Below are 24,096 nucleotides of genomic sequence, written 5' to 3'. Positions count from 1 at the left end.
CCTCCCCTTGCGGCCCGCCCTCCCCCCCCCCCCCCCTTGCGGCCCGCCCTCCCCCCCCTCCCCTTGCGGCCCGCCCTCCCCCCCCCTCCCCTTGCGGCCCGCCCTCCCCCCCCCTCCCCTTGCGGCCCGCCCTCCCCCCCCCCTCCCCTTGCGGCCCGCCCTCCCCCCCCCTCCCCATGCGGCCCGCCCCCCCCCCCCCCCCTCCCCTTGCGGCCTGCCCTCCCCCCCCCTCCCCTTGCGGCCCGCCCTCCCCTTGCGGCCTGCCCTCCCCCCCCTCCCCTTGCGGCCTGCCCTCCCCCCCCCTCCCCTTGCGGCCTGCCCTCCCCCCCTCCCCTTGCGGCCTGCCCTCCCCCCCCCCCCCCTCCCCTTGCGGCCTGCCCTCCCCCCCCCTCTCCTTGCGGCCTCCCCTCCCCCCTCTCCTTGCGGCCTCCCCTCCCCCCCTCTCCTTGCGGCCTCCCCCTCCCCCCCTCCCCTTGCGGCCTCCCCTCCCCCCCTCCCCTTGCGGCCTCCCCTCCCCCCCTCCCCTTGCGGCCTCCCCTCCCCCCCTCCCCTTGCGGCCTCCCCTCCCCCCCTCCCCTTGCGGCCTCCCCTCCCCTTGCGGCCTCCCCTCCCCTTGCGGCCTCCCCTCCCCTTGCGGCCTCCCCTCCCCTTGCGGCCTCCCCTCCCCTTGCGGCCTCCCCTCCCCCCTCCCCTTGCGGCCTCCCCTTGCGGCCTCCCCTCCCCTTGCGGCCTCCCCTCCCCTTGCGGCCTCCCCTCCCCTTGCGGCCTCCCCTCCCCTTGCGGCCTCCCCTCCCCTTGCGGCCTCCCCTCCCCTTGCGGCCTCCCCTCCCCTTGCGGCCTCCCCTCCCCTTGCGGCCTCCCCTCCCCTTGCGGCCTCCCCTCCCCCTCCCCTTGCGGCCTCCCCTCCCCTCCCCCCTCCCCTTGCGGCCTCCCCTCCCCCCTCCCCTTGCGGCCTCCCCTCCCCCCTCCCCTTGCGGCCTCCCCTCCCCCCTCCCCTTGCGGCCTCCCCTCCCCTCCCCCCTCCCCTTGCGGCCTCCCCTCCCCCCTCCCCTTGCGGCCTCCCCTCCCCCCTCCCCTTGCGGCCTCCCCTCCCCCCTCCCCTTGCGGCCTCCCCTCCGCCCCTCCCCTTGCGGCCTCCCCTCCCCTCCCCCCTCCCCTTGCGGCCTCCCCTCCCCCCCCTCCCCTTGCGGCCTCCCCTCCCCCCCCCTCCCCTTGCGGCCTCCCCTCCCCCCCTCCCCTTGCGGCCTCCCCTCCCCCCTCCCCTTGCGGCCTCCCCTCCCCCCTCCCCCTCCCCCTCCCCCTCCCCTTGCGCCTTCCTTCTCCTCCTCCCCCCCCCCCCCCCGCGCCCTCCTCTCGTGTCCTGCTTCTCTCTCATTTCCATCCGTTCCCCTTCTCTCACCTCTCTCTATGCCTGGACCTTTCTCGTCTTTCGTGTTCAATCATGCTGATGCCTTTCTGTAGAGGTGGGATTGAGGTTAGAGGAGGTTAGATGGCCTTGGTTTGCTGAAAAGAGTCAGGCTTGTTGGGCCCAATGGTACTTTCCTGTTCCTAAAAGCTAGGATGGAATCACCAGAGTTCCTGCTCCTGGATCAGGCTTCACCACGATGCCTTCCAAGATCAAATAGCTGGCCAACACTCACCATTCTAGGATTAATCATAAAGGATGGCACTTGGAGATACCAGATGATGCTGGCCATGGCACCTTCAAAAAAAGGAGAATCATAGAAATTATAGCACAGAAGGAGGCCATTCAGCCTGTCGTGGCTTTGCTGGTGCTAGCTCTTCAAATGGAGCTTTCTACTCTAATCCCATTTCCCTGCCCTTTCCTCATATCCTAAAGGATGAAGATAAATCTTATGAACGTGCAAGAACAGCTAATAAAAACTTTTTTTGTTACAGGTTTAACACTGATGGCAGTTACTGGCAGTGGTCCTGTTGGAGCTGCTGTGATTCCAGAAGGTTTTATTTTTTGGGTGAGGGGGGGATCAGTGCTGGCCCTGATTGGACAGTGAAAGCAGTGGTGGCGAGGTTTGTGTTTTGTGCTGTCTGTGTTGGAGAGGTGAGGCGTTCTTATAGAGCAGCAAGAAATATTGATAAGAACAGCAAATTGCTATGGCTGGCAGCATAGTTACTGTGATTGGCTTCCCACAGGGTTCCTGGGTTTGACCTGGATGAGGGCATCGGAGAGGAACCTGGAGCTGTGAACTGGACTGCGACCAACCTGATAGTGAAGCACTTTGAACCCCCTCCAAAGCCCAAGACTGTACTGAACTCAAAGCTTGGGAAGCACGTCTATTACACAGAGAATGTGTTTGAGCAAGAACTGTACACTGGTAACTAGAGATGGCTGGAATTGCACATACATACCTATTCGCAAGATGCACAGAGACAGCAGAGTAAACTTCTAGAAGTCCTACTAGATAATAATGTTCTTATTTCCATTCCACACCAGATGGCATGATGGATTGTTGGATTCTAATTATCCCAATCTCTTCCCATCCCCTCCCATTGATAGAGTTCCAATGGAGCAGACCCCCCTTCCCTTCATTCTCTCATGTGGTTCATGCTTTCAGTGGATGAGTTGCATTCCCCACAAGTGACCTGGTGCCACTCGTGATGAGGGTGAGCATGTTTTTGGTTGTGTAACTCAGGGTCAACAATTCCTTGCTTCACCAACACAGTGTACTGGAACTTCAGTTTATTTGAATGTGGAAGTATCACACTCAGATCTGTTACAGGTTAAAATCCCATATGTACTTGCACTTAGATCATATGCACAGGGGTTTAGCGACTAGGCAATGCTATAAGCACAGAGCAATATTGTTTTACGTAGACTCATTCAAGAGTCTCAGCTCCTCCATTAAGAAAGGTTGCCCATAGGTTAATGGCACAAACAGCCCAATAAGCTCTAATTTTGGGTTGCTGAGGTCTCCCCTCGAGAGTGTACGTTAGTGACTCCCATCGCCTGACCTGATAAAGACTGAGCAACCAGCTGCAGACAGCACCCCAATTTAAGGGCCATTACTTTGAAGTTAGGATTGTCAAGCAAGCTTGGCCAGATGAAAGTAACAGTACAGTGTGACACATGGATAACACAGAACCTGTGAATATTACAGGATAACTGCAGTGTGTGGCTGAAGTAAGATACAATAATGCTGAACATTGCTGGTTTCACTCAGAGACATATCAGTGTTTGCCCAGGTGCAATATTGTAATCTTCATTGGTATTTGAGGCAATTGTCCCCAGTCACTTGAGAGTAAACAAAATCTTTTATTGAGGTAAATAATCTTCCTCCTTCTGACAGACAGATCATCTCTGGTCCTCTAATTTAGAAATGGGGAAGAACCCTCCATTTTCACCTGTCACCAAAATGCTTATAAAAAAATTAATAAATATATAGATACAAGTCTACCAAAAACAACATTTTTACTTGTATCACTCGCATTGTGCAGTGAGTAGATGGACCCAAACCATATCAACTACTCCCATTGTGCAGTGAGTAGATGGACCCAAACCATATCAACTACTCCCATTGTGTAGTGAGTAGATGGACCCAAACCATATCACCGCTCCCATTGTGCAGTGAGTAGATGGACCCAAACCATATCAACGACTTGCATTGTGTAGTGAGTAGATGGACCCAAACCATATCACCGCTCCCATTGTGCAGTGAGTAGATGGACCCAAACCATATCACCACTCCCATTGTGCAGTGAGTAGATGGACCCAAACCATATCAACGACTTGCATTGTGTAGTGAGTAGATGGACCCAAACCATATCAACGACTTGCATTGTGTAGTGAGTAGATGGACCCAAACCATATCACCGCTCCCATTGTGCAGTGAGTAGATGGACCCAAACCATATCACCACTCCCATTGTGCAGTGAGTAGATGGACCCAAACCATATCAACTACTCCCATTGTGCAGTGAGTAGATGGACCCAAACCATATCACCGCTCCCATTGTGCAGTGAGTAGATGGACCCAAACCATATCAACTACTCCCATTGTGCAGTGAGTAGATGGACCCAAACCATATCACCGCTCCCATTGTGCAGTGAGTAGATGGACCCAAACCATATCAACTACTCCCATTGTGCAGTGAGTAGATGGACCCAAACCATATCACCGCTCCCATTGTGCAGTGAGTAGATGGACCCAAACCATATCAACTACTCCCATTGTGCAGTGAGTAGATGGACCCAAACCATATCACCACTCCCATTGTGCAGTGAGTAGATGGACCCAAACCATATCAACTACTCCCATTGTGCAGTGAGTAGATGGACCCAAACCATATCAACTACTCCCATTGTGCAGTGAGTAGATGGACCCAAACCATATCAACTACTCCCATTGTGCAGTGAGTAGATGGACCCAAACCATATCAACTACTCCCATTGTGTAGTGAGTAGATGGACCCAAACCATATCACCGCTCCCATTGTGCAGTGAGTAGATGGACCCAAACCATATCAACGACTTGCATTGTGTAGTGAGTAGATGGACCCAAACCATATCACCACTCCCATTGTGCAGTGAGTAGATGGACCCAAACCATATCAACTACTCCCATTGTGCAGTGAGTAGATGGACCCAAACCATATCACCGCTCCCATTGTGCAGTGAGTAGATGGACCCAAACCATATCACCGCTCCCATTGTGCAGTGAGTAGATGGACCCAAACCATATCAACTACTCCCATTGTGCAGTGAGTAGATGGACCCAAACCATATCAACTACTCCCATTGTGCAGTGAGTAGATGGACCCAAACCATATCAACTACTCCCATTGTGCAGTGAGTAGATGGACCCAAACCATATCAACTACTCCCATTGTGTAGTGAGTAGATGGACCCAAACCATATCAACTACTCCCATTGTGCAGTGAGTAGATGGACCCAAACCATATCAACTACTCCCATTGTGCAGTGAGTAGATGGACCCAAACCATATCACCGCTCCCATTGTGCAGTGAGTAGATGGACCCAAACCATATCACCGCTCCCATTGTGCAGTGAGTAGATGGACCCAAACCATATCAACTACTCCCATTGTGCAGTGAGTAGATGGACCCAAACCATATCAACTACTCCCATTGTGCAGTGAGTAGATGGACCCAAACCATATCAACTACTCCCATTGTGTAGTGAGTAGATGGACCCAAACCATATCAACTACTCCCATTGTGCAGTGAGTAGATGGACCCAAACCATATCACCGCTCCCATTGTGCAGTGAGTAGATGGACCCAAACCATATCAACTACTCCCATTGTGTAGTGAGTAGATGGACCCAAACCATATCACCGCTCCCATTGTGCAGTGAGTAGATGGACCCAAACCATATCAACGACTTGCATTGTGTAGTGAGTAGATGGACCCAAACCATATCACCACTCCCATTGTGCAGTGAGTAGATGGACCCAAACCATATCAACTACTCCCATTGTGCAGTGAGTAGATGAACCCAAACCATATCAACTACTCCCATTGTGTAGTGAGTAGATGAACCCAAACCATATCAACTACTCCCATTGTGCAGTGAGTAGATGAACCCAAACCATATCAACTACTCCCATTGTGTAGTGAGTAGATGAACCCAAACCATATCAACTACTCCCATTGTGTAGTGAGTAGATGAACCCAAACCATATCAACTACTCCCATTGTGTAGTGAGTAGATGAACCCAAACCATATCAACTACTCCCATTGTGTAGTGAGTAGATGGACCCAAACCATATCAACTACTCCCATTGTGCAGTGAGTAGATGAACCCAAACCATATCAACTACTCCCATTGTGTAGTGAGTAGATGAACCCAAACCATATCAACTACTCCCATTGTGTAGTGAGTAGATGAACCCAAACCATATCAACTACTCCCATTGTGTAGTGAGTAGATGAACCCAAACCATATCAACTACTCCCATTGTGTAGTGAGTAGATGGACCCAAACCATATCAACTACTCCCATTGTGCAGTGAGTAGATGGACCCAAACCATATCAACTACTCCCATTGTGCAGTGAGTAGATGAACCCAAACCATATCAACTACTCCCATTGTGCAGTGAGTAGATGAACCCAAACCATATCAACTACTCCCATTGTGTAGTGAGTAGATGAACCCAAACCATATCAACTACTCCCATTGTGTAGTGAGTAGATGGACCCAAACCATATCAACTACTCCCATTGTGTAGTGAGTAGATGGACCCAAACCATATCAACTACTCCCATTGTGCAGTGAGTAGATGGACCCAAACCATATCAACTACTCCCATTGTGCAGTGAGTAGATGGACCCAAACCATATCACCACTGCCATTGTGTAGTGAGTAGATGGACCCAAACCATATCAACTACTCCCATTGTGCAGTGAGTAGATGGACCCAAACCATATCAACGCTCCCATTGTGCAGTGAGTAGATGGACCCAAACCATATCAACTACTCCCATTGTGTAGTGAGTAGATGGACCCAAACCATATCAACTACTCCCATTGTGCAGTGAGTAGATGGACCCAAACCATATCAACTACTCCCATTGTGCAGTGAGTAGATGGACCCAAACCATATCACCACTGCCATTGTGTAGTGAGTAGATGGACCCAAACCATATCACCACTGCCATTGTGTAGTGAGCAGAAGGACCCAAACCATATCACCACTCCCATTGTGTAGTGAGCAGATGGACCCAAACCATATCAACAACTCCCATTGTGTAGTGAGCAAATGGCACCACCCCACATCAATCACTTGGATTGGGGTTATAAATTGGATAGCCTGGTGGTGAAGATCTTCAATTGCTTCCAAGCCTTTATTCACAGAGGTCCCCCTTACACACACCACACCCTAGATAAGCTCTCAGATGAAAAGGATACAAGAGAGTTCCCAATTTTTTTTTATTTGTTCATGGGATGTGGATGTTGCTGGCAAGGCCAGCATTTATTGCCCATCCCTAATTGCCCTTGAGAAGGTGGTGGTGAGCCGCCTTCTTGAACCGCTGCGGTCTGTGTGGTGAAGGTTCTCCCACAGTGCTGTTAGGAAGGGAGTTCCAGGATTTTGACCTAACGACGATGAAGGAACGGCGATATATTTCCAAGTCGGGACGGTGTGTGACTTGGAGGGGGACGTGCAGGTAGTGTTGTGCACATGTACCTGCTGCTCTTGTCCTTCTAGGTGGGAGGTGGTGTCGAAGAAGCCTTGGCGAGTTGCTGCAGTGCATCCTGTGGATGGTACACACTGCAGCCATGGTGCGCCGGTGGTTAAATGAGTGAATGTTTAGGGTGGTGGATGGGGTGCCAATCAAGCGGTCTGCTTTGTCCTGGATGGTATCGAGCTTCTTGAGTGTTGGAGCTGCACTCATCCAGGCAAGTGGAGAGTATTCCATCACACCTTGTAGATGGTGGAAAGGCTTTGGGGAGTCAGGAGGGAGTCACTTTCCACAGAATACCCAGCCTCTGACCTGCTCTTGTAGCCACAGTAATTATGTGGCTGGTCCAGTTAAGTTTCTGGTCAATGGTGATCCCCAGGATGTTGATGGTGGGGGATTCGGTGATGGTAATGCCGTTGAATATCAAGGGGAGGTGGTCATTGCCTGGCACTTGTCTGGCGCAAATGTTACTTGCCACTTATCAGCCCAAGCCTGGATGTTGTCCAGGTCTTGCTGCATGCGTGCACAGATTGACACACGCCACCTGAATACAATTAACATTAATTGATATAAATCACTTGGATACAATTAACATCACTCCCATTATATAACGTGTAGATGAATCCAACCCACCATCTACAAGGCACAAGTCAGGAGTGTGATGGAATACTCTCCACTTGCCTGGATGAGTGCAGCTCCGACAACACTCAAGAAGCTCAACACCATCCAGGACAAAGCAGCCCGCTTGATTGGCACCCCATCCACCACCCTAAACATTCACTCCCTTCACCACCGGCGCACAGTGGCTGCAGTGTGTACCATCCACAGGATGCACTGCAGCAACTCGCCAAGGCTTATTCGACAGCACCTCCCAAACCCGCGACCTCTACCATCTAGAAGGACAAGAGCAGCAGGCACATGGGAACAACACCACCTGCACGTTCCCCTCCAAGTCGCACACTATCCCGACTTGTAAATATATCGCCGTTCCTTCATCGTCGCTGGGTCAAAATCCTGGAACTCCCTTCCTAACAGCACTGTGGGAGAACCTTCACCACAAGGACTGCAGTGGTTCAAGAAGGCGGCTCACCACCACCACCTCAAGGGCAATTAGGGATGGGCAATAAATGCTGGCCTCGCCAGCGACACCCGCATCCCATGAACGAATAAAAAAAAATCAATCATTCCCACTGTGTAGTGTGTAAATGGACCCAAACCATATCAATCACTCCCATTATGTAGAATTTATGACTTCTCATAGTTTTGCTGCCTTTTTACAGGGTGACTGGACCCAAAATACGATCTCAAGCACAATATATTTCAGATAATCTGCACATATTGTGTGTCGATTTAAGCAGGACTCTAAGACACAGCTGCACGCTGGCTCTGAGTTGGCATAATCTGGAAGCAGTCAGTACCTAATGCCCATGTTCCACACAATATTTCCAATTTACATCTGGCATCTCTTGTATGACTCAGCAAATCATCCCGTTATGCCACCATTTCATTTTACCAATTGTTTGTTTATTTAGTGGTCTGTGTGTGTGTGTGTGTGTGTTGTGGTTTTAGAAGTGGGTATACTGTGCATAATGTATCAGATTGATTTTCTAGGTGTAGTCCTAATAGCATCTCATCTTGCCCCCCCCCCCCCCCCATAGATTACATATTTTTTAACATCTCATTTACTGTGTTTTCCAGCATTTTGGATTGTTTTTTGTATAGGAACATTAGTAACAGGAGCAGGCCATTCAGCCCCTTGGGCCTGCTCCGCCATTCAATTAGCTTGCTGTATACTAGCAGGTTCCCCCGAGTTAAGGGTTATGCTGTTTTATAACAATATGGGATGGGTATTTTGCCATGTAGCAGACAATGAATGATCAAGGCTACTGATTTAAGGCACTGAAGAAGTCAAAATCTGTTTTTACTGGTTCTTAAGACATTAACTTTCACACCACTTCCTTATTCTGTGCAAACTGTAAATGAGCTGGGATTGCTCTTGGTGAATTGGTTGATGCCCTTAGTCAATCTTGGTGACTGACTGTGTTGCATTGATCAGTTTGTCTCCCCTCCCAGTGATATGTCCGTTCTTCTCTTCACCACTGTGGCTGTTTTGCAAATGTCTGTATCTCCCTACAGTATCTGTCCCGGTGTCTCGTCATCTTTCTTCCCTTGGAGGTTTGTATCTCCCTATGGCTGCGATGTCTCTGTACTAACTGACCTTTCTCCTGCTGGATCTCTCTGTGCGGAGCAGTGTGTATGTGGCTGTTTGTCTGTCTTTCTGGGAGTCAGAGGATACAGTGCAACAGAGAGTTATGTTGGAGGGTGAAGGGGAGCCCGTGGCTGGAGGGAGGATGGGGTTGAGGAGGAGGGGTCAGAAGTTGCTGTTTGTTGGTGTTGCCTTTTGTTGTATTCTGCTTGTCTCTGTCTCCTTTTCTCTTGCTGCTTTTCTGCTGCCTGTGTTCGATCTGCTTCTCTCTCCTCCATCCAGGGTGGCATGATGGGAGAGCTCAGAGCCATGGGCCCAGGCATTAGTGGTAGGTATGGCTGCAGGGAAGAGAGCCGTGGACTGTCATAGGGGGGATTTTCAGATGGGAATGTGGGGCACCAGTGAGAATGGAATGGAGCTAGGGTAGAGGGGAGTGAATCCTCACCCATTCTGTGTGTACATCACTGAGCAGGAATCCTTTACCCATTCTGTGTGTACATCACTGAACAGGAATCCTTTACCCATTCTGTGTGTACATCACTGAGCAGGAATCCTTTACCCATTCTGTGTGTACATCACTGAGCAGGAATCCTTTACCCATTCTGTGTGTACATTACTGAACAGGAATCCTTTACCCATTCTGTGTGTACATCGCTGAGCAGGAATCCTTTACCCATTCTGTGTGTACATTACTGAGCAGGAATCCTTTACCCATTCTGTGTGTACATCACTGAGCAGGAATCCTTTACCCATTCTGTGTGTACATCACTGAACAGGAATCCTTTACCCATTCTGTGTGTACATCGCTGAGCAGGAATCCTTTACCCATTCTGTGTGTACATCACTGAACAGGAATCCTTTACCCATTCTGTGTGTACATCACTGAACAGGAATCCTTTACCCATTCTGTGTGTACATCGCTGAGCAGGAATCCTTTACCCATTCTGTGTGTACATTACTGAGCAGGAATCCTTTACCCATTCTGTGTGTACATCACTGAGCAGGAATCCTTTACCCATTCTGTGTGTACATCACTGAACAGGAATCCTTTACCCATTCTGTGTGTACATCGCTGAACAGGAATCCTTTACCCATTCTGTGTGTACATCGCTGAACAGGAATCCTTTACCCATTCTGTGTGTACATTACTGAGCAGGAATCCTTTACCCATTCTGTGTGTACATCGCTGAACAGGAATCCTTTACCCATTCTGTGTGTACATCGCTGAACAGGAATCCTTTACCCATTCTGTGTGTACATCGCTGAACAGGAATCCTTTACCCATTCTGTGTGTACATCGCTGAACAGGAATCCTTTACCCATTCTGTGTGTACATCGCTGAACAGGAATCCTTTACCCATTCTGTGTGTACATCACTGAGCAGGAATCCTTTACCCATTCTGTGTGTACATCACTGAACAGGAATCCTTTACCCATTCTGTGTGTACATTACTGAGCAGGAATCCTTTACCCATTCTGTGTGTACATCGCTGAACAGGAATCCTTTACCCATTCTGTGTGTACATCGCTGAACAGGAATCCTTTACCCATTCTGTGTGTACATTACTGAGCAGGAATCCTTTACCCATTCTGTGTGTACATCACTGAACAGGAATCCTTTACCCATTCTGTGTGTACATTACTGAGCAGGAATCCTTTACCCATTCTGTGTGTACATCACTGAACAGGAATCCTTTACCCATTCTGTGTGTACATCACTGAGCACGAATCCTTTACCCATTCTGTGTGTACATCACTGAGCAGGAATCCTTTACCCATTCTGTGTGTACATCACTGAGCAGGAATCCTTTACCCATTCTGTGTGTACATTACTGAGCAGGAATCCTTTACCCATTCTGTGTGTACATCGCTGAACAGGAATCCTTTACCCATTCTGTGTGTACATCACTGAACAGGAATCCTTTACCCATTCTGTGTGTACATCACTGAGCAGGAATCCTTTACCCATTCTGTGTGTACATTACTGAGCAGGAATCCTTTACCCATTCTGTGTGTACATCACTGAGCAGGAATCCTTTACCCATTCTGTGTGTACATCACTGAGCAGGAATCCTTTACCCATTCTGTGTGTACATTACTGAACAGGAATCCTTTACCCATTCTGTGTGTACATCACTGAGCAGGAATCCTTTACCCATTCTGTGTGTACATTACTGAACAGGAATCCTTTACCCATTCTGTGTGTACATTACTGAACAGGAATCCTTTACCCATTCTGTGTGTACATTACTGAGCAGGAATCCTTTACCCATTCTGTGTGTACATCACTGAGCAGGAATCCTTTACCCATTCTGTGTGTACATCACTGAGCAGGAATCCTTTACCCATTCTGTGTGTACATCACTGAGCAGGAATCCTTTACCCATTCTGTGTGTACATTACTGAGCAGGAATCCTTTACCCATTCTGTGTGTACATCACTGAGCAGGAATCCTTTACCCATTCTGTGTGTACATCACTGAGCAGGAATCCTTTACCCATTCTGTGTGTACATCGCTGAACAGGAATCCTTTACCCATTCTGTGTGTACATCGCTGAACAGGAATCCTTTACCCATTCTGTGTGTACATCGCTGAGCAGGAATCCTTTACCCATTCTGTGTGTACATCACTGAGCAGGAATCCTTTACCCATTCTGTGTGTACATTACTGAACAGGAATCCTTTACCCATTCTGTGTGTACATTACTGAACAGGAATTCTTTACCCATTCTGTGTGTACATTACTGAGCAGGAATCCTTTACCCATTCTGTGTGTACATCACTGAGCAGGAATCCTTTACCCATTCTGTGTGTACATCACTGAACAGGAATCCTTTACCCATTCTGTGTGTACATCGCTGAGCAGGAATCCTTTACCCATTCTGTGTGTACATCACTGAACAGGAATCCTTTACCCATTCTGTGTGTACATCACTGAACAGGAATCCTTTACCCATTCTGTGTGTACATCACTGAGCAGGAATCCTTTACCCATTCTGTGTGTACATCACTGAGCAGGAATCCTTTACCCATTCTGTGTGTACATCGCTGAACAGGAATCCTTTACCCATTCTGTGTGTACATCGCTGAACAGGAATCCTTTACCCATTCTGTGTGTACATCGCTGAACAGGAATCCTTTACCCATTCTGTGTGTACATTACTGAGCAGGAATCCTTTACCCATTCTGTGTGTACATCACTGAACAGGAATCCTTTACCCATTCTGTGTGTACATTACTGAGCAGGAATCCTTTACCCATTCTGTGTGTACATCGCTGAACAGGAATCCTTTACCCATTCTGTGTGTACATCACTGAGCACGAATCCTTTACCCATTCTGTGTGTACATCACTGAGCAGGAATCCTTTACCCATTCTGTGTGTACATCACTGAGCAGGAATCCTTTACCCATTCTGTGTGTACATCGCTGAACAGGAATCCTTTACCCATTCTGTGTGTACATCACTGAACAGGAATCCTTTACCCATTCTGTGTGTACATCACTGAGCAGGAATCCTTTACCCATTCTGTGTGTACATCGCTGAGCAGGAATCCTTTACCCATTCTGTGAGTACATCACTGAACAGGAATCCTTTACCCATTCTGTGTGTACATTACTGAACAGGAATCCTTTACCCATTCTGTGTGTACATTACTGAGCAGGAATCCTTTACCCATTCTGTGTGTACATCACTGAGCAGGAATCCTTTACCCATTCTGTGTGTACATTACTGAACAGGAATCCTTTACCCATTCTGTGTGTACATCGCTGAGCAGGAATCCTTTACCCATTCTGTGAGTACATCACTGAACAGGAATCCTTTACCCATTCTGTGTGTACATCACTGAGCAGGAATCCTTTACCCATTCTGTGTGTACATTACTGAACAGGAATCCTTTACCCATTCTGTGTGTACATTACTGAACAGGAATCCTTTACCCATTCTGTGTGTACATTACTGAGCAGGAATCCTTTACCCATTCTGTGAGTACATCACTGAACAGGAATCCTTTACCCATTCTGTGTGTACATTACTGAACAGGAATCCTTTACCCATTCTGTGTGTACATTACTGAACAGGAATCCTTTACCCATTCTGTGTGTACATTACTGAGCAGGAATCCTTTACCCATTCTGTGTGTACATCACTGAGCAGGAATCCTTTACCCATTCTGTGTGTACATCACTGAGCAGGAATCCTTTACCCATTCTGTGTGTACATCACTGAGCAGGAATCCTTTACCCATTCTGTGTGTACATTACTGAGCAGGAATCCTTTACCCATTCTGTGTGTACATCACTGAGCAGGAATCCTTTACCCATTCTGTGTGTACATTACTGAGCAGGAATCCTTTACCCATTCTGTGTGTACATCACTGAACAGGAATCCTTTACCCATTCTGTGTGTACATCACTGAACAGGAATCCTTTACCCATTCTGTGTGTACATCGCTGAGCAGGAATCCTTTACCCATTCTGTGTGTACATCACTGAGCAGGAATCCTTTACCCATTCTGTGTGTACATCACTGAGCAGGAATCCTTTACCCATTCTGTGTGTACATTACTGAGCAGGAATCCTTTACCCATTCTGTGTGTACATCGCTGAACAGGAATCCTTTACCCATTCTGTGTGTACATCGCTGAACAGGAATCCTTTACCCATTCTGTGTGTACATTACTGAGCAGGAATCCTTTACCCATTCTGTGTGTACATCACTGAACAGGAATCCTTTACCCATTCTGTGTGTACATTACTGAGCAGGAATCCTTTACCCATTCTGTGTGTACATCGCTGAACAGGAATCCTTTACCCATTCTGTGTGTACATCACTGAGCACGAATCCTTTACCCATTCTGTGTGTACATCACTGAGCAGGAATCCTTTACCCATTCTGTGTGTACATCACTGAGCAGGAATCCTTTACCCATTCTGTGTGTACATTACTGAGCAGGAATCCTTTACCCATTCTGTGTGTACATTACTGAACAGGAATCCTTTACCCATTCTGTGTGTACATTACTGAGCAGGAATCCTTTACCCATTCTGTGTGTACATTACTGAGCAGGAATCCTTTACCCATTCTGTGTGTACATCGCTGAACAGGAATCCTTTACCCATTCTGTGTGTACATCACTGAACAGGAATCCTTTACCCATTCTGTGTGTACATCACTGAGCAGGAATCCTTTACCCATTCTGTGTGTACATTACTGAGCAGGAATCCTTTACCCATTCTGTGTGTACATCACTGAGCAGGAATCCTTTACCCATTCTGTGTGTACATCACTGAGCAGGAATCCTTTACCCATTCTGTGTGTACATTACTGAACAGGAATCCTTTACCCATTCTGTGTGTACATCGCTGAGCAGGAATCCTTTACCCATTCTGTGTGTACATCACTGAGCAGGAATCCTTTACCCATTCTGTGTGTACATTACTGAACAGGAATCCTTTACCCATTCTGTGTGTACATTACTGAACAGGAATCCTTTACCCATTCTGTGTGTACATTACTGAGCAGGAATCCTTTACCCATTCTGTGTGTACATCACTGAGCAGGAATCCTTTACCCATTCTGTGTGTACATCACTGAGCAGGAATCCTTTACCCATTCTGTGTGTACATCACTGAGCAGGAATCCTTTACCCATTCTGTGTGTACATTACTGAGCAGGAATCCTTTACCCATTCTGTGTGTACATCACTGAGCAGGAATCCTTTACCCATTCTGTGTGTACATTACTGAACAGGAATCCTTTACCCATTCTGTGTGTACATCGCTGAGCAGGAATCCTTTACCCATTCTGTGTGTACATCACTGAGCAGGAATCCTTTACCCATTCTGTGTGTACATCACTGAGCAGGAATCCTTTACCCATTCTGTGTGTACATTACTGAACAGGAATCCTTTACCCATTCTGTGTGTACATTACTGAGCAGGAATCCTTTACCCATTCTGTGTGTACATCACTGAGCAGGAATCCTTTACCCATTCTGTGTGTACATCACTGAGCAGGAATCCTTTACCCATTCTGTGTGTACATCACTGAGCAGGAATCCTTTACCCATTCTGTGTGTACATCACTGAGCAGGAATCCTTTACCCATTCTGTGTGTACATTACTGAACAGGAATCCTTTACCCATTCTGTGTGTACATCGCTGAACAGGAATCCTTTACCCATTCTGTGTGTACATTACTGAACAGGAATCCTTTACCCATTCTGTGTGTACATCGCTGAGCAGGAATCCTTTACCCATTCTGTGTGTACATCGCTGAGCAGGAATCCTTTACCCATTCTGTGTGTACATCGCTGAGCAGGAATCCTTTACCCATTCTGTGTGTACATCGCTGAGCAGGAATCCTTTACCCATTCTGTGTGTACATTACTGAGCAGGAATCCTTTACCCATTCTGTGTGTACATCGCTGAGCAGGAATCCTTTACCCATTCTGTGTGTACATTACTGAGCAGGAATCCTTTACCCATTCTGTGTGTACATCACTGAGCAGGAATCCTTTACCCATTCTGTGTGTACATTACTGAACAGGAATCCTTTACCCATTCTGTGAGTGCTTCAATGAGGTGGGGAAGGGTTCAAATACCAATGGACACTGGTTAAAAACTGGAAGTCACCCAGAATGTTATGAGGCTGTGGAATAGGTTAATGTCGCGGGGAAGGAGCATTGAAGTGGGAGTATAAACAGGAGCAGGAGATAACTCGATGTGCTTCTGATTGGAGGATGTGGCGGGTAGGTGGGTTTGATCCATTAAAAAGGGGTGGGCTTGTTGAACTTCATGGCTTTGTCCTGTTCCTATTTAGGTATTAAAGGCGGGATGAGTTGGCATGTTTGAGAACTGACTGTTTGAGAGCTCTTTTCTTGTGTCACTGAATTGTAGCCTGGTGTTTTACTTTTCAGGGTGGTCCAGTGTGGTTCATCAGAATGGTGAGAAGTACAAGGAGCGGATCATCATGGACAACCTCTCTGAGTATCAGAAGCACCTCCAGGAGTGCTTTCCTCAGTTGCCAGAAGAGTGGTCAGAGGACAAAGAGGCCAAAGACAAACAACAGACACTTCCAGGTCTGAGCTCCATTAAAGCAACGTTGGTAGTCTGACCTGCTTCTCTCCTGGAGTGGCAGGATGTTGATTGATCACCAACTCAACATTGGGAAGACCGAAGACATCGGCTTCGACCGTGTCACAAACTCTGCTGCTCTACCACTCCCCAATCAAACTGTCCGTTATCTCAATGCGCTGACTTTGGGATGAGGAGAGGCCATCCATCCCTCTACATGCTCGCCTTGGACTTGCCCCCATGAACCGACTGTTCCTTGCTCCCCTCCCACCCACCTTAGGAGAGGCAAAAAAAAGAGCCCATTCATGAACCCCTGTCAAAAACACCTCTGTGACCCTTCAAACCTATTCAGCCCTCAAGAGGCCCCAAACCTGGAATGATTTGTCTCCCCTTCCCTGTGCTGTGTTCACAGCGTTTTTCCAAAATGCCTCTAATTCCTTCTTGAAGGGTTGCAAGGACTCGGTCCTCACTACCACATCTGGAATCACCCTCCGACAGAATCGATCACCACCTGAGAAAAGCAAAGCTTTCTCACATCCCACCTCACTCCCGCTTCCTCAGTTTAAATAGGTTCTACCTGGCCCACATCATCTCAAACACACTATCCATCTCTGCATTATAAATGCTGTGAATAGTTTTAAATATTTGACTCCGACCCACTCTCAGTCTATGCCTCTCCAGTGAATCCAAACCCAAGACATGAAGTCTGTCTTAGGCCTGAGATCATCTTTGTTGTCTTTCTTTGTACTTTCTCTCAAGCCACAAAGAGGGGAATGAGACTGTACACAGCGCTGTATAAATGCAACTTGCTGTTGCAGCTTCACTTCTCACTGCTGAAATGTCTGTGATTTGCCAGGTACAATATCATCAACAACAATTTTTTGCAGTTATATGCTGCCTTTAATGTAGAAAAACATCCCTAGGTGCTTCACAGAAGTGTAATCAAAAAATGGACACTTAGCCCAAGAAGGAGATATTAGGACAGGCGACCAAAAGCTTGGTCAAAGAGGTAGGTTTAAAGGAGGATCTTAAAGAATGAGAGGGCAGTAGAGAAACAGAGGGGTGTAGTGAGGGAATGCCAGAGCGTTGGGCCTAAACAGCTGAAGGCACGGCTGCCAATGGTGGGCGAAGGGGGTGGGGGTGCACAAGAGGCCAGAGTTGGAGGTGGGAGTTGTAGGGCTGGAGGTGGTTACAGGTGTGATGGAAAGAATATAAGGTCTAGAAATAGACAGTTTCCTAGAAGTAAAGGGAATTAGGGGTTACGGGGAGCGGGCAGGAAATTGGACATGAATTTAAATTTGAGGTTAGGATCAGATCAGCCATGATCTTATTGAATGGCGGAGCAGGCTCGAGGGGCCGATTGGCCTACTCCTGCTCCTATTTCTTATGTTCTTATGTTAGCTCAGCTGGAATAGGACGTCAAGATTGTGAACAGTGTGGTTCAGCCTGAGATAATGGCTGCGGAGGGGGATGGAATCAATGTCAAGGGTATGGGATTTGAGTTGGGGGTTGAAGACGATGGCTTCGGTCTTCTCAACGTTTAACAAGGAAATTGTAGCTCATCCAGGACTGGATTCCAAACAAGCAGTCTGACAACACAGAGGCAATGGAGGGGTCGAGAGAGGTGGTGGAGAGGTAGAGAGGAGTGTTGTCAGCCTATTTCACTCTCCCTATTTTTGTGTCGTCTTCAAGTTTTGATATTGCCTCCTTTTTCTGTGCCCACACCATTTACATATATTTAGAGATCTAACTTACTTGCCACTACAGCCTCCCGTGACAAGTTATTCCAAACCCATCTCACTGAAGTTACATCCTGCCTGAATCTGTCCCCTCATTCTGTTGTCCTGTAACAAATCAGATGTCCCTGACTGAACCTTTACATAGGAATAGAAGTAGGCCATTCAGCCCCTCAAGCCTTTTCCGCCATTCAATTAGATCACGGTTGATCTGGAACGCGAAGATAATCCCCAGCTTCTCCACTACAAAGAGTCTTCTTAAATCCCTCTCCCCTGCCTCCTCCACCCTCACCTCTAACAAGTGTGAGGAGCTTATGGACTTCTTTGTTACTATGATCGTTCAGCTGCTTTTGCTACTTTCCCTCCCTTCCCCTAGCCTGCCAAGCCAAAATTCTCCTACGGTTCCCCCCCTGCCTTCGCCCTGAACTTGCATCTTTCTCTAGTTTCTCTCCTATCTCCCATCATGCCCTCTCCGAGCTCATCTTGTCCATGAGACCCACCTCCTGCTCCCTCGACCGTCTTCCCACCAAACTGCTGACCACCCAACTTCCCTTTCTGGTCCCCATGTTAGCTGATATTGCTAATGGTTCCCTCTCCTCAGGTACTGTCCCCCTCCCCTTCAAATCTGCCGTCATCACCCCATCACCCAAAATACCACCCTTGACCTCTCTGTCCTTGCAAACTACCGCCCCATCTCCAACCTCCCTCTCCTCTCCAAAGTCCTTGATCGTATTGTCACCTCCCAAATCCATTTACGCCCCGAGCCTTATTAATTTGGATGCGTCCATCATCTCCCCTCTCTGTCTTCTCCCTTCCAATGGGAAGAGACCCAGGTCTGAGATTGTCCCCCAATCATTCCAGCAGCTCTTCTCTGCACCTTTCCCAGCTCAGCCAGACCCTCCAGTGCAGGTTCCAGAAATGTGCCCAATACTCCAGGGGCAGCCTGTCCAACACTCTACAGTGGGAGGATAACCTGCTTCGGTCTACACTCTGCTCTCTTTATCAAACCCAATGTCCCATTTGCTTCCTTGATAGCAGCCAGACGTTGGCCTCAAGTCTCGGGATTAACCTATTGGGACTCTTAGATGGGGGAGAAATTCAACTTGGGCCCAAGACGGGCCCAAGTTGGCAGAAGGACCACTCCGTGCACTGGGCCTGAGGCCCGAGCCAAGTCCGGCTTCTGGCAAGCTGTGTGTGCCAAGTGGCTGGTTGGGAAGGGTGTGAAATCAGCCAGCTCTCAGGCAGGGGAGGGACCGCAATCCCGGGGGTGGCCTTGAAGGGGATGGCAGACCCTGGAGGAGCATTCCTGCTTCCCCTGGACTCATGAATATAAAAACTGAACATTTCTGTGCCCTTTCTTTGAGTGGCCACCAGTGAGCCCTTTAAGGACCTCTGATTGGGCCACTCAAGACCTGGTACGACTAAAAGTCGCCCAAAATAATATGACATCCGGCACACTTTGGTCCAGATTGGGTGATGGATTGCAACACAGAATTCGGAAGCTGAACGCCCTTTTTATGGAAGGAGGCCATTCGGCCCATCGTGCTTGTGCCGACTCTTTGAAAGAGCTATTCAATTAGTCCCACTCCCTCGGTCTTTTCCCCATAGCCCTGTAAATTTTCCCTTTTCAAGTATACTTGAAAACTAGTTACGACTGAATCTGCTTCCACCACACTTTCAGGCAGTACGTTCCAGATCATAACAACTCACTGTGTAAAAAAAAATTCCTCTCGTCTCCCCTCTGGCTCTTTTGCAAATTACCTTAAATCTGTATCCTCTGGTTACCGACCCTCCTGCCAGTGGAAACTGTTTCTCCTCATTTACTCTATTAAAACTCATAATTTTGAACACCTCTATGGGAAAGGGCGGGGGAGTGGAACTAGCTGGATTGCTCTTGCAGAGAGCAAGCACAGGCTCGACGGGTCGAATGGCCTCCTGCGTTGTAACCATTCTATGATTCTATAAGTCTCCCCTCAACCTTCTCTGCCCTAAGGAGAACAATCCCAGCTTCTCCAGTCTCTCAACATAACTGAAGTCCCTCATCCCTGGCACCATTCGAGTAAATCTCCTCTACACCCTCTCTAAGGCCTTGACAACCTTCCTAAAGGGTGGTGCCCAGAATGGGACGCAGTACTCGAGCTGAGATCTAACCAGTGATTTATAAAGGTTCACATTGATGTCCCCTATGTGAGCGACACTATGAAGATGCCAGTTGTCTTGCTGTTGTTGCCCAGTCGAGGGAAAGAAGTGATTTGACACCAAAGAGGCAACCAAACTCCTTCAGGCAGTATAAGTAAGGGAAGAGATAATGAGAGCTTCTTCTGAGGAAATAGTGAGGCTCAGGATGTTGAAAGAAGGAGGAGGAGTAGTGGTGGAGGGATCAAAGATAAGAGAGACTTTCCAAAAGGGCGTCCTTGAAGAATTGAAAGGTGCAAAACTTTTCTTGCTTCATTGATGCTCAACTTGTTTCTGTCGCAAAGCCAGCGGAAGCAATGATTCCATCTTTACTCATGCAGGACCCGAGAGGATATCGAGAGGCCTGAGGAGGTGGACAGCCCTGCCCACTCCGGCTGATTACACCATGGAGCAAGGATTGAGACTGCCAGACTACAATCTGGCAGACAAACCGAGGAAGAAATCCTTTAAAACACGAGAGGACCTGCAAGTGGTACGCCACATGGTCGCAGAGTGGATCAAAGCTTGGCGCATATGTAAGTATAGTGTTCAGAAGAAATTTGGCAAATTTTTCCCCCAATTTTCCCTATTTCCGCACCCCGCCCCCCCCCTTAGCTCCTGAGAGCGCTAACTCTCACAGGTTCCTTGGACACTGACTCTGGGCTATAGGTTCTACAGGCACTGAGTTTTTTTTTTCGTTCATGGGATGTGGGCGTCGCTGGCGAGGCTGGCATTTATTGCCCATCCCTAATTGCCCTTGAGAAGGTGGTGGTGAGCCGCCTCCTTGAACCGCTGCAGTCCGTGTGGTGAAGGTTCTCCCGCAGTGCTGTTAGGAAGGGATTTCCAGGATTTTGACCCAACGACAATGAAGGAACGGCGATATATTTCCAAGTCGGGATGGTGTGTGACTTGCAGGGGAACGTGCAGGTGGTGTTGTTCCCATGTGCCTGCTGCCCTTGTCCTTCTAGGTGGTAGAGGTCGCGGGTTTGGGAGGGGCTGTCGAATAAGCCTTGGCGAGTTGCTGCAGTGCATCCTGTGGATAGTACACACTGCAGCCACTGTGCGGCCGGTGGTGAAGGGAGTGAATGTTTAGGGTGGTGGATTGGGTGCCAATCAAGCGGGCTGCTTCATCTTGGATGGTGTTGAGCTTCTTGAGTGTTGTTGGAGCTGCACTCATCCAAGCAAGTGGAGAGCATTCCATCACACTCCTGACTTGTGCCTTGTAGATGGTGGAAAGGCTCTGGGGAGTCAGGAGGTGAGTCAGTCGCCGCAGGATACCCAGCCTCTGACCTGCTCTTGTAGCCACAGTATTTATATGGCTGGTCCAGTTAAGTTTCTGGTCAATGCTGACCCCCAGGATGTTGATGGTGGGGGCCGTTGAATGTCAAGGGGAGGTGGTTAGACTCTCTCTTGTTGGAGATGGTCATTGACTGGCACTTATCTGGCGCGAATGTTACTTGCCACTTATCAGCCCAAGCCTGGATGTTGTCCAGGTCTTGCTGCATGCGGGCTCGGACTGCTTCATTATTTGAGGGGTTGCGAATGGAACTGAACACTGTGCAATCATCAGCGAACGTCCCCATTTCTGACCTTATGATGGAGGGAAGGTCATTGATGAAGCAGCTGAAGATGGTTGGGCCTAGGACACTGCCCTGAGGAACTCCTGCAGCCATGTCCTGGGGCTGAGATGATTGGCCTCCAATAACCACTACCATCTTCATTTGTGCTAGGTATGACTCCAGCCACTGGAGAGTTTTCCCCCTGATTCCCATTGACTTCAGTTTTACTCGGGCTCCTTGGTGCCACACTTGGTCAAATGCTGCCTTGATGTCAAGGGCAGTCACTCTCACCTCACCTCTGGAATTCAGCTCTTTTGTCCATGTTTGGACCAAGGTTGTAATGAGGTCTGGAGCCGAGTGGTCCTGGCGGAACCCAAACTGAGCATCGGTGAGCAGGTTATTGGTGAGTAAGTGCCGCTTGATAGCACTGTCGACGACACCTTCCATCACTTTGATGATGATGATTGAGAGTGGACTGATGGGGCGGTAATTGGCTGGATTGGATTTGTCCTGCTTTTTGTGAACAGGACATACCTGGGCAATTTTCCTCATTGTCGGGTAGATGCCAGTGTTGTAGCTGTACTGGAACAGTTTGGCTAGAGGCGCAGCTAGTTCTGGAGCACAAGTCTTCAGCACCACAGCTGGGATGTTGTCGGGGCCCATAGCCTTTGCTGTATCCAGTGCACTCAGCCATTTCTTGATATTACGTGGAGTGAATCGAATTGGCTGAAGACTGGCTTCTGTGATGGTGGGGTTATTGGGAGGAGGCCGAGATGGATCATCCACTCGGCACTTCTGGCTGAAGATGGTTGCAAACGCTTCAGCCTTGTCTTTTGCACTCATGTGCTGGACTCCGCCATCATTGAGGATGGGGATGTTTACAGAGCCTCCTCCTCCCGTTAGTTGTTTAATTGTCCACCACCATTCACGACTGGATGTGGCAGGACTGCAGAGCTTTGATCTGATCCGTTGGTTGTGGAATCGCTTAGCTCTGTCTATCGCATGTTGCTTCCGCTGTTTAGCATGCATGTCGTCCAGAGTTGTAGCTTCACCAAGGTGGCACCTCATTTTTAGGTACGCCTGGTGCTGCTCCTGGCATGCTCTTCTACACTCCTCATTGAACCAGGGTTGATCCCCTGGCTTGTTGGTAATGGTAGAGTGAGGAATATGCCGGGCCATGAGGTTACAGATTGTGCTGGAATACAATTCTGCTGCTGCCCACAGCGCCTCATGGATGCCCAGTTTTGAGCTGCCAGATCTGTTCTGAATCTATCCCATTTAGCACGGTGGTAGTGCCATACAACAGGTTGGATGGAGTCTCACTAGGATACGGGTTCCAAGGGCGCTGACTCTCACTGGGGTACGGGTTCCACAGGCGCTGACTCTCACTGGGGTACGGGTTCCACAGGCGCTGACTCTCACTGGGGTACAGGTTCCCCGGGCACTGACTCTCACTGGGGTACAGGTTCCCCGGGCACTGACTCTCACTGGGGTACGGGTTCCACAGGCGCTGACTCTCACTGGGGTACAGGTTCCCCGGGCACTGACTCTCACTGGGGTACAGGTTCCCCGGGCACTGACTCTCACTGGGGTACGGTTCCACAGGCACTGACTCTCACTGGTGTACAGTTCCACAGGCACTGACTCTCACTGGTGTACAGTTCCACAGGCACTGACTTACACTGGGGTACTGATTCCACAGGCGCTGACTCTCACTGGGGTACAGGTTCCCCGGGCACTGACTCTCACTGGGGTACGGTTCCACAGGCACTGACTCTCACTGGGGTACGGTTCCACAGGCACTGACTCTCACTGGGGAATGGTTCCACAGGCACTGACTCCCACTGGGGAATGGTTCCACAGGCACTGACTCCCATTGGGGAACGGTTCCACAGGCACTGACTCTCATTGGGGTACGGTTCCACAGGCACTGACTCTCACTGGGGTACGGTTCCACAGGCACTGACTCCCACTGGGGAACGGTTCCACAGGCACTGACTCTCACTGGGGTACGGTTCCACAGGCACTGACTCTCACTGGGGTACGGTTCCACAGGCACTGACTCCCACTGGGGAACGGTTCCACAGGCACTGACTCCCACTGGGGAACGGTTCCACAGGCACTGACTCCCACTGGGGAACGGTTCCACAGGCACTGACTCTCACTGGGGTACGGTTCCACAG

At 49.0% G+C, this 24,096-nt stretch overlaps 1 protein-coding gene across 4 annotated transcripts in view; it reads left to right on the top strand.

Moving 5' to 3' along the window:
* The window catches only part of heatr4 (HEAT repeat containing 4), an 80,440-nt gene that overhangs the window by 16,704 nt on the left and 39,640 nt on the right, over positions 1 to 24,096 (top strand). For all 4 annotated transcript variants that reach the window (XM_067991142.1, XM_067991141.1, XM_067991143.1 and 1 more), the window contains exons 3-5: positions 2,152 to 2,333; positions 16,287 to 16,448; positions 20,696 to 20,890. In XM_067991142.1, the coding sequence (XP_067847243.1) occupies positions 2,152 to 2,333; positions 16,287 to 16,448; positions 20,696 to 20,890 (539 nt within the window). The remainder of the gene's footprint in view (positions 1 to 2,151; positions 2,334 to 16,286; positions 16,449 to 20,695; positions 20,891 to 24,096) is intronic.

Source organism: Heptranchias perlo, chromosome 10 (assembly GCF_035084215.1).
Source record: "Heptranchias perlo isolate sHepPer1 chromosome 10, sHepPer1.hap1, whole genome shotgun sequence".
Lineage (NCBI taxonomy): Eukaryota > Metazoa > Chordata > Chondrichthyes > Hexanchiformes > Hexanchidae > Heptranchias > Heptranchias perlo.
Note: the sequence above shows the minus strand (reverse complement) of the source record. Positions and strands in the feature narration are given on the sequence as shown.